At 36.4% G+C, this 16,152-nt stretch overlaps 1 protein-coding gene across 1 annotated transcript in view; it reads left to right on the top strand.

Moving 5' to 3' along the window:
• SRPRB (SRP receptor subunit beta) overlaps positions 1 to 16,152 on the top strand; it is a 38,789-nt gene that overhangs the window by 14,808 nt on the left and 7,829 nt on the right. Inside the window, exon 6 of the mRNA XM_067737774.1 lies at positions 6,764 to 6,818. Within this exon, the coding sequence (XP_067593875.1) occupies positions 6,764 to 6,818 (55 nt within the window). The remainder of the gene's footprint in view (positions 1 to 6,763; positions 6,819 to 16,152) is intronic.

The raw sequence follows: 16,152 nt of genomic DNA, 5'->3' as shown, positions 1-16,152 counted from the left end.
GAGAGTTTGCAACCTTGTAAGAATGAAAAACATTTTAGTCTCAGCCAGTAAAACTAGGCTTCAGTTTTATTACCTTTAAAATCGGATTAGGAGTGATGTCAGCATCATGAGGTGTGAGACACCTTCTTTGTCTCTCCCCTTCATTCTACAACTAGTAAAACATCCAAAACTCAACAAAGGTTCCTCTGCCCAACACACTAGAATGCTGGAGAGATCCACAAGTCTACTTCTGAAGGTGGGTGGACTGGAACACATGGAGGAGGTAGAACTGGGGGAACAGTGGAAGAATGTCTACAATCTTAGCCTCTGGCCACAGTGGCTGAGCCTGAAGCCCCAGAGAACCCTATAGCAACAGGGAAGACAGCACACATGGCTCCAGCCTCCTGGCTGCAGTAGCTCCTTTGGCCACAGGGACCTGCAGCAGCAGTGGTGGTGGGGCCTGTGACCCCAATCCCCTGGCTCATGGCAGTGCTGCATGCAAACCCGACAACCCCAGATGTGGCGAAGGTGTCCGTGACTCTGTCTCCTTCACTTTTCCCCACACCCCCACCACTGCTCAAGCAGTGACAGTGAGGGTACCAGTGACACATCTGGCAGATGTAGTAGAGGGTGGAAAGTGCCAATTCTCAAATATAGTCAGAGGCAGCTCAGGTAAGAAAAGCCAAAAACCTGTGCTATAGCAAGAAAAAGAAAAGAAAGGCCTCTATTTTCCAACTTGTTGAACTGTAAGAATCAAGGAGAAAAAAAAAGCTTTACCTACATAAGAAAGGTATTTGCTACTTCAAATGCACTGGCAGAGGAACAGTTTGTCAAGTACCATGTAAAACCACAGTACACAGTGTAACGAAAAGAAAATGACAGTTCTCCAGCAGCCAAGCTTAAGTCATGGAAGATTGTAATCTAACTGATAGAGAATTCAAAATAGCTGTTATGAAGAAACTAAACAAGCTACAAGAGAACTCAGGAGGGCAGTTCAGTGAGCTCAGGAATAAAATTAATGAACAGAAGAAATACTTTACCAAAGATATTAAAAGTCTAAAAGAGAACCAAACAGAAGTTCTGGAGCTGAAGATGTCAATAAATGAGATGAAGAATGCATTAGAAAGCACTGGAAATAGAGCAGACCATATGGAAGAGAGAATTAGTGAGCTTGAATATAGAGATCTAGAAATGATTCAAGTAGGAGTGGCAAGAGAACTAAGATTTTTTTAAAAATAAAATTTTATGAGAACTATCCAACTTCATTATCCTTTATAAAGATAATGGTTATCCCAGAGGAAGAAGAGAGGGAGAAGAGAGCAGAGAGTTTATTTAAAGAAATAATAGCTGAGAATTTCACAAAGCCGGGGAAGGAACTGGATATACAAGTCCATAAAGCTAAGAGGACATTTAATTATCTCAATGCTAAAAGGTGTTCTCCAGGACACATTATGTTAAAATTGTCAAAATTCAATGATAAAGAATTTTAAAGGCATCCGGAGGAAAAAAGACAGTAGCCTACAAAGGAGCCCCTATTAAGCTATCAGCAGATTTCTCAACAGAAACTGTATAGGCCAGGAGAGGATGGGATAGCCTGCTCAAAATATTATAAGACAAAACCTCTGCCAAGAATCCTTCCAACAAACTTATCCTTGAGATACAAAGGAGAAATAAAGACTTTCCCAGACAAAAGCTGAGGGAGTTCATTACCAGTAGACCTGCCTTACAAGAAATGTTGGAAGGAGCTCTCCTACCTGAAACAAAGAGGCAAAAGTACGCAAAACTTTGAGTAAGGTGATAAATAGATAGAATCAGAAAATTGCAACTTTACATCAGAATAGGTTGTTAATTATAAAGGTTAAAGGGGAAAAAGAAGTAAAAATAATTATAGCTATTGCAGTTTGGTAATGAACTCACAATATAAAAAGGGATAATTTGAGATGACAAAAATGTAAAAGGGGAAGAGGAAAAGAACAGAACCCATATAATGGCAAATGAAGATAAGATCCTATCAGCGGAAAAAGGACTGTTTTATCTATGAGATGTCTTATACAAACCTGATGGTAACCACAAAATGTAAGTCTAGAGCAGAGACATGAAACTAGGAGGAAACTAGTAAACCACCAACTAAGATGTCAGGCAGAAACAATGGAGATATAGAGCAAACAAAAGATATAGAGAAAACAAAAGATAAAATGGCAGTACTAGTCCTCATTTATCAATAATCACCCTAAATATAAGTGGATTGAATTCACCAATCAAAAGACACAGAGTGGCTGGATGTATTAAAAAACAAGACCAGCTATGTCCTGTCTCCCAGAGACTCATCTCAGCTCTAAAGACAAACATAGGCTCAAAGTGAAGGGATGGAAAATGATACTCCAAGCAGATGGCAGCCAAAAGAAAGCAGGTTTAGCCATCTCAGATCAGATCAAATAGACTTCAAGCCAAACAAGAGAACAAGATGGACTTATATAATGATAAAGGGGACAATCCATCAAGAAGATGTAACATTTATGAATATATAAACATCTAACATAGGAGCACTAAAACATGAAAGGAATTATTAACAGATCTAAATGAAGAAATTGACAGCAATAATGGTAGGGGAGTTTAACATCCCACTTACATCAATGAATTGATTATCTATAGACAGAACGTTAACAAGGAACCATTGGCCTTAAATGAAGTATTACATCAGGTGGAATATATACACACACACATACATACATATATACATGTATATAAATAAAACATTCCATCCCAAAGCAGCAGAATACACACTCTTCTCAAGTGCACATGGAACATTCTCAAGGATAGACCATATGCTGGGACACAAAACAAGTTTCAATAAACTTAAGATTGAAATCATATCGAGCATCTTTTCCTACCACAAAGATTTGAAACTAGAAATCAACTACAAGAGGAAAGCTGAACAAATCACAAATATGTGGAGACTAAACAACATGCTACTGAACAACTATTAGGTCAATGAGGAGGAAAGGAGGAAATAAAAATCCCTGAAGATAAATGAAAATATGTCATACCAGATCAATAGGATGCATCAAAAGCAGTACAAGTTTATAGCAATACTTGCCTACCTCAAGAAACAAGAAAAATCTCCACAGTCCTTACACCTAAAGGAACTAGAAAAAGAACAAACTAAGCCCAAAGTCAGTAGAAGGAAGGAAGTACTAAAAGCCAGCAGAAATAAATGAAATAGAGACTAAAAAGATAGTAGAAACTAAGAGCTTGTTCTTTGAAAAGGTAACCAAAATTGACAAACCTTTATCTAGACTAACTAAGAAAGAGAGGAGGCTCATATAAATAAAATCAGAAATGAAAGAGGAGAAATTACAACAGATCCCACAGAAATACAAAGGGTTATAAGAGAATACTGTGAATAACTACACCAACAAATTGGACAGCCTAGAAGAAATAAATACATTCTTAACAAACAACCTTCCAAGACTGAATCTTGAAGAAATAGAAAATCTGAATAGACTGATAACTAGGAAGGAGATTAAAACAGTAATCAAAAGCCTTCCAAAAAAACCAAAAGTCCAGGACCAGACAGCTTCACTGGTAAATTCTACCAAATGTTCAAAGAAGATTTAATACCCATTCTTCTTAAACTATTCCACTTATGATAAAGACAGTAAAATGGGTATAGAAAGAATGTACCTCTACATAATAAAGGCTATGCATGTCAAACCCACAGCTGACATCATACTCAACTGTGAAAAACTGAAAGCTATCCCTCTAAGATCAGGAACAAGACAAGGATGCCCACTCTTGCCACTCTCATTCAACATAGCTAAAGACTCCACCAAAAACCTATTAGAAATAATAAATGAATACAGTAAAGTTGCAGGGTGCAAAAGCAATTTACAAAAATCTGTTGTGTTTCTGTACACCAACAACAAACAAGCAGAAAGAGAAATTAAGAAAACAGTCCCATTTAAAATTGCAGCAAAAACAATAAAATACCCAGGAATAAATTTAACCAAGGACGGGAATTCCCTGGTGGTCCAGTGGTTAGGACTGCACACTTTCACTGCTGAGGGTGCAGGTTCAATCCCTGGTCAGGGAACTAAGATCCCACAATACAGTAAAAACTATAAAACATTGTTGAGAGAAATGGAAGACACAAAGAAATGGCAAGATATTTCATGCTCATAGACTGTAAGAATTAACATTGTTAAAATGTCTATTTTACTTAAAGCAATCTGCAGATTCATTGCAGCAATCCCTGTCAAAATCCTAATGACATTTTTTGTAGAAATGGAACAAAAATTCCTTACATTTGTATGGAACCATGAAAAACTGTGAATAGCCGAAGCAATTCTGAGAAAAAGGAACAAAGCTGGAGGTATCACATGCCCTGATATCAAAATATTACTACAAAGCTATAGTAATCAAAACAGCATGGTATTTGGCAGAAAAACAGACATACAGGTCAATGGAACAGAATTGAGAGCCCAGAAATAAACATATGGACAATTAATTTACAACAAAGGCACAAAGAACGTACAATGGAGAAAGAACAGTCTCTTAAGTAAATGGTGTTGGGAAAACTGTACAGCCACATGTGAAAGAAGGAAAGTAGACTATTATACCATACACAAAAATTAACTGAAAAGTGTATTAAAGACTTGAATAGAAGACCTGAAACCATAAAACTCCTAGAAGAAAACAGGGAGTTCGGACTTTGACATGGGATTTAGCAATATGTTTTTGGATCTGTCTCCTCAGGCAAGGCAAACAAAAACAAAAATAAACAGGTGGTACTATATCAAACTAAAAAGCTCTGCACAGCAAAGGAAACCATCAACAAAATGAAAAGACATCCTACTGACTGGGAGAAGATATTGTCAAATCATATTATCTGATAAGGGGTTAATATCCAAAATATATAAAGAACCCATACAACTCAACAACAACAAAAAACCTGATTTAAAAATGGGCAGATAACCTGAATAGATGTTTTTCCAGAAAAGATATACAAATGGTCATTGGGCACATAATGAAGATGTTCATCACTAGTGAAGATGAACATCATTAACTATTAGGGAAATGCAAATCAAAGCCACAATTAGACATTACCTCACACCTGTTCGAGTGACTGTTGTCAAACCGAGAAGAAATAACGTGTGGGCAAGGATGTGGAGAAAATGGAACCCTTGTGCACTGTTGATGGGAATGTAAATGCAGCCACTGTGGGAAACGGTATGGATAGTCCTCAAAAAATTAAGAATAGAGCTACCATGGGATCCAGCTATTCCACTTCTGGATATTTATCCAAAGATAATGGAAACACTAACTCAGAAAGATATTTGCACCTACTACTGTATGGTGATGGATGGAAACTAAATTTTTGATAGTAATCATGGTGTAGTGTATACACAAATTGAATCATAATGTTGTACACATGAAACATGTTATAAACCAATGTTACCTCAATAATGAAATAATTTCTCTTTTCTAAAAAACTAAAAATAAGATAGACTAGTTGATCTTTAGTCCCCTTTCAGACCTAATATTCTCATTCTATGAAAAGCTCAATGCATTTCTCAAAGGTGAGCTAGTAGTAACCCTAACAATGACTTATCATGAATCAGTCTTGGAGTCATTACCTGACCTCTTTATTTCTTCTATATTTATTTGGCTTCTGCTGGTGCCAAACCAGTGCTTTTTTATTACTAAAGTGCACTTGGTGCCGTAACATACCACCTTAGTATCAGCTGGAAATGTTCTTGGTTTAGTTTTATATGACAGGGTATTTCTACTGGAGTGAAGGGTCTTGTTAAAATCACAAAGCTGGTAGCTTCTCTTCTTGTTACATTGGCTGGACTTATGTATACAATATATGTGTTGATTTCAAATGTCTGTAAGATGTAGAAAACTTCTGTGAAAGAGCTCAATTTTAGGGTCACCAGCTTAATTGTAAGCATAATTGTAATATAAATATTTGTGCAAATATAAAGCTTACTTTGATAATGGAATACTAGTGATAAAAAGCTCTTTAAGCGGGCTTCCCTGGTGGTGCAGTGGATAAGAATCTGCCTGCCAATGCAGGGGACACAGGTTTGATCCCTGGTTCAGGAAGATCCCACATGCCACGGAGCAACAAAGCCCATGTGCCACAACTACTGAGCCTGTGCTCTAGAGCTTGCGAGCCACAACTACTGAGCCTCTGTGCCACAACTACTGAAGCCTGCAGCCTAGAGCCCGTGCTCTGCAACAAGAGAAGCCACCGCAATTAGAAGCCCACACCCTGCAACAAAGAGTAGCCCCCACTCGCCGCAGCTAGAGAAAGCCCGTGTGCAGCAACAAAAACCGAACACAGCCAAAAATAAATAAAATAAGAATAAAAATAAATTTTTTAAAAAAAGCTCTTTAAAAAAATGGTGGGGTTGGTGGGAGGGATAAATTGAGAGTTTGGGATTGACATATACTTATTACTATATTTAAAAGAGATAACCAACAAGGACCTACTGTATAGCACAGGGAACTCTGCTCAATATTCTGCAATAACCTAAATGGGAAAAGAATTTGAAAAAGAATAAGATATATGTATATGTGTAACTGGATCACTTTGCTGTACACCTGAAACTAACACAACATGGTAAGTCAACTATAATCCAATGTAATATAAAAATTTTTTTAAATGGTGGGGCAAAGAAACTTACTGGTTTAAATAGGAATTTTCCATATGTGCAAGAAGTCTTGGGAAAAGACCCCTTCTGCTTTAAACAACAGCAGTGTCTTTATTTCTTTACAGACATTACAATGGCAAAATCAGCAAAGTTAATTCAGCAGCAGCTTGAAAAAGAAATGTAAGTAAGAATAAGTCCTATTGGTTAACTGTATCTCTTAACACTTAGGAAATATGTATATATTGCTTAAGGTCTTTGGTTTTGTATGGTTATCACAATTAGCCTGAAGATTGGTGTGAAATATACTTGTTAAATAATTGACAACAGAATTAATGGAACTGTAAAAAGTATTAATGGGATGTTTATAGATATTTAAAATTTTCGTGGAAAGAAAATCTCAGGTTTATTGCAACTACAGCTCAATTTGTTTTCCCACTGTTTCTAGACCTAGTTTATAGTAGATATGAAAGGATTTAAAAACTAAATTTGAAAGCTATGGAAATTTTTGTTGACAGAACAAGAAAGGAACACTTCAGAAGAATATAAAAATCTATGATACTATTTTGTAGTGTGTTTCTTGTTTTCAAGCTATGTGGCGATATCATTTAGCTTGATTTTAGTGTTTAAAAATTTGTGAATTGAGCTATAAGCTTTTGAATTTTAAGGAATCTATGTCTCTGTGTTCTGCTGATTTGTAAGAGTTAGCTAACAGGTTGCTTACATAGGAGATACAATCAACATTATAATAGAGCAAGTTATGTTTTCTTATGCTGTTATGTAAGGATATTTTTAATAAAAAAATCTGATAAGGAAAAATTGTACAAACTCAACTTTTAGTAAATTTTTTCCAATTATCATTTACATTCTCCTTTGCTCATTTAATAAGCACCTATAATTTGTCTAACATATGCCATGACCTGCTCTAGGATGTGACTATAAGAAGTGTGATGTTGTTCCTGTACTCAGGAGCTTAGAGTCTAGTAGAATATGGTTTGTTTCAGGGGTTGACAAACTCCTGCTGAGGGTCTACCAACAAAGAGTGGTTTTGCATTTTTATAGGACAGGTAAGAAAAGAAGAAAAGTAGAAAAATATGTGGCAGAGACTAAATATCACCCACAAGCCCAAAATATCTAATTTATGGCTCTTTACAGAAAAATTTTACCAGCCCTGGTCTGTCATTTTCTGTGGCTTTTTTTTTTTTCAATTGAGAATGATATATTCAATCCCATGTGCTTTAAACTTTTTAATATATAATAGAAGAAAAGTTAGCCATTCAATTAGATTTATCAAAGACATCATGCCTTCAAATTGAATATCAAAAGAACATTTTAACCCCTTTATTGAGGTATAATTGATATGTAAAAAGCTGTGAATATTTAATGTATACAACTCAATTTGGGGATAAGCATACACCTGTGAAACCATCATCACCATCGAGGCCATAAAAATATCCATTACTTCCCAGAGTTTCTTCCTACGTACTTCATTATTTGTGTGTGTATGTATTTCATGAGAACACTTAACATAAGATCTACCCTATTAGCCAATTTTAAGTGTACAGTGAATACTATGCTATATATTAGATCTCTAGCACTTACTTATTTGCATAACTGAAACTTTATACCCTTTGACCATCATCTCTCCATTTCCCCCTGCCCCCCACCTTGGTGACCACCATTCTACTCTTTGCTTCCATGTGTTTGACTGTTTTAGATTCCACATATAAGTGTAATTAATCATAATGGTAGTTGTCTTACTCTATGTTATTTCACTTAGCATAATGTTCTCTAGGTCCATCCATGTTGTCACAAATGGCAGGAATTTCTTCTGCAGGGCTAAATAATATTCCATTGTATATATGTTCCACATTTTCTTTATCTGTTCATCCTTCGATGGACATTTAGGTTGCTTCCATATATTGGCTATTGTTAATAATGCTGCAATGAACATGGAAGGCATATACCTCTCCGAGATCCTGATTTCAGTTCCTTTGGATAGCTACCCAGAAGTGGAATTGCTGATTCATATGGTAGTAGTTCTGTTTGTAATTTTTTTGAGGAATCTCAGTGCTGTTTTCTGTAATAGCTGTACCAATTTACATACCCACCAACAATGTACCAAGGTTCCCTTTTCTCCGTATCTTTACCAACACTTATCTTTTTTTTTCTAATGTTAGTAATTCTGTCAGGTGTGAAGTGACATCTCATTGTGGTTTTGATTTGCATTTCCCTGATGAATAGTGATGTTTAACATCTTTTCATGTACTTGTTGACTATTCGTATGTCCTCTATGTTCAGGTCCTTTGCCCATTTTTTAAATTGGATTATTTGGTTTTTTTGTTACTGGGTTGTATGTTTTGGGACAGATCCAAAAACATATTGCTAAATCCCATATTTTGGATATTAACCCTTATCAGATATATGGTTTGCAAATATTTTCCCCCATTCCATAGGTTACCTTTTCATTTTGTTGATTCTTTCCTTTGCTGTGCACAAGCTTTTTAGTTTGATATAATCACACTTGTTTATGTTTGCTTTGTTATTTGCTTTTGGTCTCATATCTTAAAACTAATTTCCACAACACCAATGTCAGTGAACATTTTCTTCTTGGATTTTTATGGTTTCAGGTCTTATATTTAAGTCTTTAATCCATTTTGAGTTGATTTTGTGTATGGTATAACATACACAGTTTCATTCTTTTGCATGTAGATATCCAGTTTTCCCAGCACCATTTATTGAAGAGACTATCCTTTTCCTATAGTATACTCCTGTCATCCTTGTTGAAGATTAGTTTACTGTATATGCATGGGTTTGTGCTGGGCTCTCTATTGTATTCCATTGATCTATATGTCTTTTTATAGTACCATATTGTTTTGATTACTATAGGTTTACAATATAATTTGAAATCTGGAAATGTGATGCCTCCAGATTTATTGTTCTTACTCAAGATTATTTTGAGTATTATAGTTCTTTTGTGGTTCCATATGAATTCTACCATTGTTTCTTCTATTTCTGTGAAAAATTCCATTGGAATATTGATTGAGATTCCATTAAATTTATAGATGGAGATTTTTTTGTTTGCATTGGGTCTCAGTTGCGGCACGTGGGATCTTCGTTGCGGCATGTGGGATCTTTTGTTGCAGCCTGCGGGCTTCTCTCTAGTTGTGGCGCGCAGGCTCCAGAGAGTAGTTTGGGGAGAGTGGGCTTTGTAGTTTGCGGCACGTGGGCTCAGTATTTGTGGTGTGCGGGCTTAGTCGCCCCGCGGCATGTGGGATCTTAGTTCCCTGACCGGAAATAGAACCCACATCCCCTGCATTGGAAGGCAGATTCTTAACCACTGGACCACCAGGGAAGTCCCCTATAGATGGACATTTTAACAATGTAAATTATTCCAATATATGAACAAGGGGCATTTTTCCATTTATTTGTGTCTTCAGTTTCTTTCATCACTGTTTTGTAGTTTTCAGTGTACAGATCTTTCACCTACTTTGTTAAATTTATGCCTAAGTATTTTATTGTTTTTGATGCTATTATAAATGGAATTGTTTTGTTAATTTCTTTTCCTGATAGTTCATTAGTAGTGCATAGAAACAGAACTTGTTTTTGTGTGTAGATTTTGTATCCTGCAATTTTACTGAATCTGTTGGTTCTCATTTTTGGGGGGGTCTTTTATGGTTTTCTATATTTAAGATCAAGTGATCTGAAAGCAGAGATAATTTTACTTCTTCCTTTCTGATTTTGATGCCTTTTGTTTCTTTTTTGCCTAATTGCTCTGTCTAGGACTTCCAGTACTATGTTGAATAGAAGTGGCAAAAGTAGGCATCCTTATCTTGTTTCTGATCTTAGAGGAAAAGCTTTTAGCTTTCACTATTGAGTATGATGTTATCTGTGGGCTTGTCATATATGACACTTGTTATTTTGAGGTACATACCTTCTGTAACTATTTTGTTGAGTTCTTATCATGAAAGGATGTTGGAATTTTGTCATATGCTTTTTCTGAATCTGTTGAGATGATCATAAGATTTTTATCCTTCATCCTGTTAATGTGATGTATCCCATTTATTTATTTAGGTTCTCTGATGTTACATATATACATGTATATGTACACAATTATTTTATCCTCTTGATGAATTGGCCCCTTTATTATTATATGATAACTTTCTTTGTTTCTTGTGACAATTTTTGACTTAGTCTATTCTGTTGATATTTATGTATTCAGCCCTACTCTCTTGTTTATCATTTGTATAGAATATGTTTTTCTGTCCCTTTACTTTGAACCTTAAATCGAGAGTGCATCTCTTGGAGATAGCATGTACTTCAAGCTTGGTTTTTTATCCATTCATCCACTCTTTTTTGATTGGTAATTTAAACCATTTACATTTAAAGTAATTATTGATAGGTAAGAACTTATTCTGTTTTGTTGATGGTTTTCTGACTGTTTCATAGTTCCTTTGTCTCCTCTCTTCCTTTGTAATTTGATGATTTCTTTTGTATTGTTATGCTTTGACTTTTTTCTCTTTATTTTGTGTGTCTACTACAGGTGTTTTCTTTGTGACTGTCATGGCTTATATAAAACATCTTATAATACTGACAGTCTAATTTAATCTGATAACAACTTTGACTGTATACAAAAATTTGTATACATTAACTTCTCCTTCCCCCACATTTTATGTTACTGATGTCACAATTTACATCTTTTTATATTGTGTATCCATTAATAAATTATTGTAGTCAGAGTTATTTTTATTACTTTTGTCTTTAGCTTTTATGCTAGAGTTAAAAATGATTTATGTGTCACCATTACAATACTAGAGTATTCTAAATTTTAGTATATTCTTACTGTTACAGTGAGTTTTATACTTTCATATGTTTTCATGTTCTTGATTAGTTTTATTTCACCTTGAAGAACTCCCTTTAACATTTCTTATAAGGCAGGACTAGTAGTGATGAACTGCAGCTTTTGTGTGTTTGGGAAAGCTTTTGTCTGTCCTTCATATCTGAAGGACAGTTTTGCTGGGTATAGTATTCTTAGATGGCAGGTTTTTTTTCTTTCAGCATTTTGAATATACCATCCCACTCTCCACTGGCCTGCAAGGTTTCTGCTATGAGATCCACTTTTAGTCTTATGGATTTTCCCTTGTTTGTGACAGATGGCCTTTCTCTTAATGCTTTCAACATTCTGTCTTTGACTTTTGTCAGTTTGATTATAATGTGTCTCATTAAAGCTCTCTTTATGTTTAATCCATTTGGGGTTTTAGGGGCTTAGTGGATCTGGATGTTCATTTCCCTCCCCAGATTTGGGAGTTTTCTATCATTATTTTTTTAAATAAGCTTTCTGATTCTTTGTCTTTATCTGCTCTTTCTGAGACTCCCATAATGCATATATCGGTTCCTTTTATGATGTCCCATAAGACTTTCTTCACTCTTTTTCGCTTTTTCTTTTTGTTTTTCTCACAGAGTAATTTCAAGTTACCTGTGTTCAAGCTCTCCAATTCTTTATTCTGCTTGATTGAGTCTGCTGTTGAATTTTTCACATCCAGTCATTGTGTTCTTCAGCTCCAGAATTTTTGTTTTTCATGGTTTCTATATCTTTGTTGACTTTCTGATTTTGTTCACCTATTCTTTGCCTCATTTTGTTGAGTTTTCTGTGTTGTTTTGTACCTTATGGGACTTTCAGATGATTATTTTGAATTCTTTGCCAGGCACTTTGTAGATCTCCACTTCTTTAGGGTCAGTTATTGGTGATTTATCTTCTTCCTTTGGTGGTGTCATGTTTCCCTGATTTTTCATGATCCTTGTGTCCTTATTTTGGTGTCTGCACATTTGAAAAAGTAATGACTTCTTCTAGTCATTATAGACTAACTTTGTCAGAGTAAGCACTTCTCTAGTCAGTCCAGCCAGAAATTCTGGGTGGGCTTGCTGCTGGAGTCCCTAGGCAGGTTGGCCTTGCTTCTGGGTTTGTGGGTGGGTGGGCCTAATGCCTGGGTCCATGGAAACTGGCCTGGAAACTGAATCTGTCATGGCTGGCCAGGTAGGTACCTGTGTCTACTGGGGCTGGTCAGGAGCTAGGTTCCATGACACAGTAGGTGCTCACTTCACTCTCCTTCCCCCATGTGAATCATATCTCTCCATGCTGCATTGTTCAGGCTTGCAGGAGCAGTAACGTGGGTAATGTGGAACTGTCCTTTCTACCCTCTTCAATGCATCTTTTCTTATTTCTGTGTTATACCCAGGTGCTGTCATCTCTAACCTGGATTTCTTACCTCTCATGAAGGTGTTCTTCTGTGTGGATGGTTATTCAAATTGATGTTTCTGTGAGAGGACTTGAGCTGAAAACTCCCATTCTGCCGTCTTGCTGGTGTCACTTTCAGTGGTTTCTGTCCTTTCTGAAATTGCATGTTCATCACCTCTTCTCCTATTCTTGATGTTCACTCTTTTGAGACTGCATATTGCTTGTCATTAAGCTAAAAAAATTGGAATTAGCTGATTTGTTTTTCTAAACTTTCTGTTGCAATTGTTGAGAATTATCTTTTGGACAAAAACAGGCATAATATTTGTACATCCATTTTTTTAAACAGCATAGTCCAAGTCTTCCCATGTTTAAAACACATTTTCCTTAGTCCATTTGTTTTTCACTCTAAAGGGCCATAGAAAAACAATACAGAAAAAAATGCTGTATTATACGGCAGTGAAATAAAATGTTAAAAAGTTATAAAGGGGGCTTCCCTGGTGGCACAGTGGTTAAGAATCCGCCTGCCAATGCAGGGAACACGGGTTTGAGCCCTGCTCTGGGAAGATCCCACGTGCTGCAGAGCAACTAAGCCCCTGTGCCACAACTACTGAGCCTGCACTCTAGAACCCATGAACCACAACTACTGAACCCGTGCTCCTAGAGCCCATGCTCCGTGACAAAAGAAGCCACCGCAATGAGAAGCCTGTGCACCACAACAAAGGGCAGTCCCCACTCACCGCAACTAAAGAAAGCCCGCGTGCAGCAACGAACCCAACACAGCCATAAAAAAAAAAGTTATAAAGGTTAATATCAGTTAAATTAGGAGTCTAAATTTAGTTTAATCCTGTGTTTAGGAGAACTAGGCCTTATCAGCTTTGAAGCATTTGATAGTCTTCTGAATCACAAGATTTACTATATTTACATGGCCTTATGGCAAGAGCTGAATATAATGTTTGTCTTTTTTTCCTTTTGAGTTGTTTTTTAATTGTAAAATATACTACATGTAAAAGAGTATATGTGCCACATATATTGAGTTTAAAGAATAGTAAGGTGAATACCCATGGATGCACCACCTTGCTTAGAAGGCCCTATGTGCTCCTCCCCAAATGCTTTTCCCTGTATTAATTCTTTGTTGTTGTTTTTCTTACAACTTTATTGGAGTATAATTGCTTTACAATGGTGTTGTTAGTTTCTGCTTTATAACAAAATGAATCAGTTATACATATACATATGTTCCCATATCTCTTCACTCTTGCGTCTCCCTCCCTCCCACCCTCCCTATCCCACCCCTCTAGGTGGTCACAAAGCACCGAGGGGATCTCCCTGTGCTTTGCGGCTGCTTCCCACTAGCTATCTATTTTACGTTTGGTAGTGTATATATGTCCATGCCACTCTCTCACTTTGTCACAGCTTACCCTTCCCCCTCCCCATATCCTCAAGTCCATTCTCTAGTAGGTCTGTGTCTTTATTCCTGTCTTACCCCTAGGTTCTTCATGACACTTTTTTTCCTTAAATTCCGTATATATGTGTTAGCGTATGGTATTTGTCTTTCTCTTTCTGACTTACTTCACTCTGTATGACAGACTCTGGGTCCATCCATCTCATTACAAATAGCTCAATTTCGTTTCTTTTTATGGCCTAGTAATATTCCATTGTATATATGTGCCACATCTTCTTTATCCATTCATCCGTTGATGGACACTTAGGTTGTTTCCATCTCCTGGCTATTATAAATAGAGCTGCAATGAACATTTTGGTACATGACTCTTTTTGAATTATGGTTTTCTCAGGGTATATGCCCAGTAGTGGGATTGCTGGGTCATATGGTAGTTCTATTTGTAGTTTTCTAAGGAACCTCCATACTGTTCTCCATAGTGGCTGTACCAATTCACATTCCCACCATCAGTGCAAGAGTGTTTTCTTTTCTCCACACCCTCTCCAGCGTTTATTCTTCCTAGATTTTTTGATGATGGCCATTCTGACTGGTGTGAGATGATATCTCATTGTAGTTTTGATTTGCATTTCTCTAATGATTGATGATGTTGAGCACTCTTTCATGTGTTTGTTGGCAGTCTGTATATCTTCTTTGGAGAAATGTCTGTTTAGGTCTTCTGCCCATTGTTGGATTGGATTGTTTGTTTTTTTGTTATTGAGCTGCATGAGCTGCTTGTAAATTTTGGAGATTAATCCTTTGTCAGTTGCTTCATTTGCAAATATTTTCTCCCATTCTGAGGATTGTCTTTTGGTCTCGTTTATGGTTTCCTTTGCTGTGCAAAACCTTTGAGGTTTCATTACGTCCCATTTGTTTATTTTTGTTTTTATTTCCATTTCTCTAGGAGGTGGGTCAAAAAGGATCTTGCTGTGGTTTATGTCATAGAGTGTTCTGCCTATGTTTTCCTAGAAGAGTTTGATAGTTTCTGGCCTTACATTTAGGTCTTTAATCCATTTTGAGCTTATTTTTGTATATGGTGTAAGGGAGTGATCTAATCTCATACTTTTAAATGTACCTGTCCAGTTTTCCCAGCACCACTTATTGAAGAGGCTGTCCTTTCTCCACTGTACATTCCTGCCTCCTTTATCAAAGATAAGGTGACCATATGTGCGTGGGTTTATCTCTGGGCTTTCTATCCTGTCCCATTGAGCTGTCTTTCTGTTTTTGTGTCAGTACCATACTGTCTTGATTACTGTAGCTTTGTAGTATAGTCTGAAGTCAGGGAGCCTGATTTCTCCAGCTCCGTTTTTCGTTCTCAAGATTGCTTTGGGTATTCAGCATCTTTTGTGTTTCCATACAATTGTGAAATTTTTTGTTCTGGTTCTGTGAAAAATGCCAGTGGTAGTTTGATAGGGATTGCATTGAATCTGTAGATTGCTTTGGGTAGTAGAGTCATTTTCACAATGTTGATTCTTCCAATCCAAGAACATGGGATATCTCTCCATCTGTTTGTATCATCTTTAATTTCTTTCATCAGTGTCTTATAATTTTCTGCATACAGGTCTTTTGTCTCCTTAGGTAGGTTTATTCCTAGATATTTTATTCTTTTTGTTGCAGTGGTAAACGGGAGTGTTTTCTTGATTTCACTTTCAGATTTTTCATCATTAGTATATAGGAATGCCAGAGATTTCTGTCCATTAATTTTGTATCCTGCTACTTTACCAAATTCATTGATTAGCTCTAGTAGTTTTCTGGTAGCATCTTTAGGATTCTCTATGTATAGTATCATGTCATCTGCAAACAGTGACAGCTTTACTTCTTCTTTTCCGATTTGGATTCCTTTTATTTCC

This window comes from Pseudorca crassidens, chromosome 5, assembly GCF_039906515.1.
Source record: "Pseudorca crassidens isolate mPseCra1 chromosome 5, mPseCra1.hap1, whole genome shotgun sequence".
NCBI classification, from domain to species: Eukaryota; Metazoa; Chordata; class Mammalia; order Artiodactyla; family Delphinidae; genus Pseudorca; species Pseudorca crassidens.
This window is presented reverse-complemented; position numbering and strand designations above follow the sequence as displayed.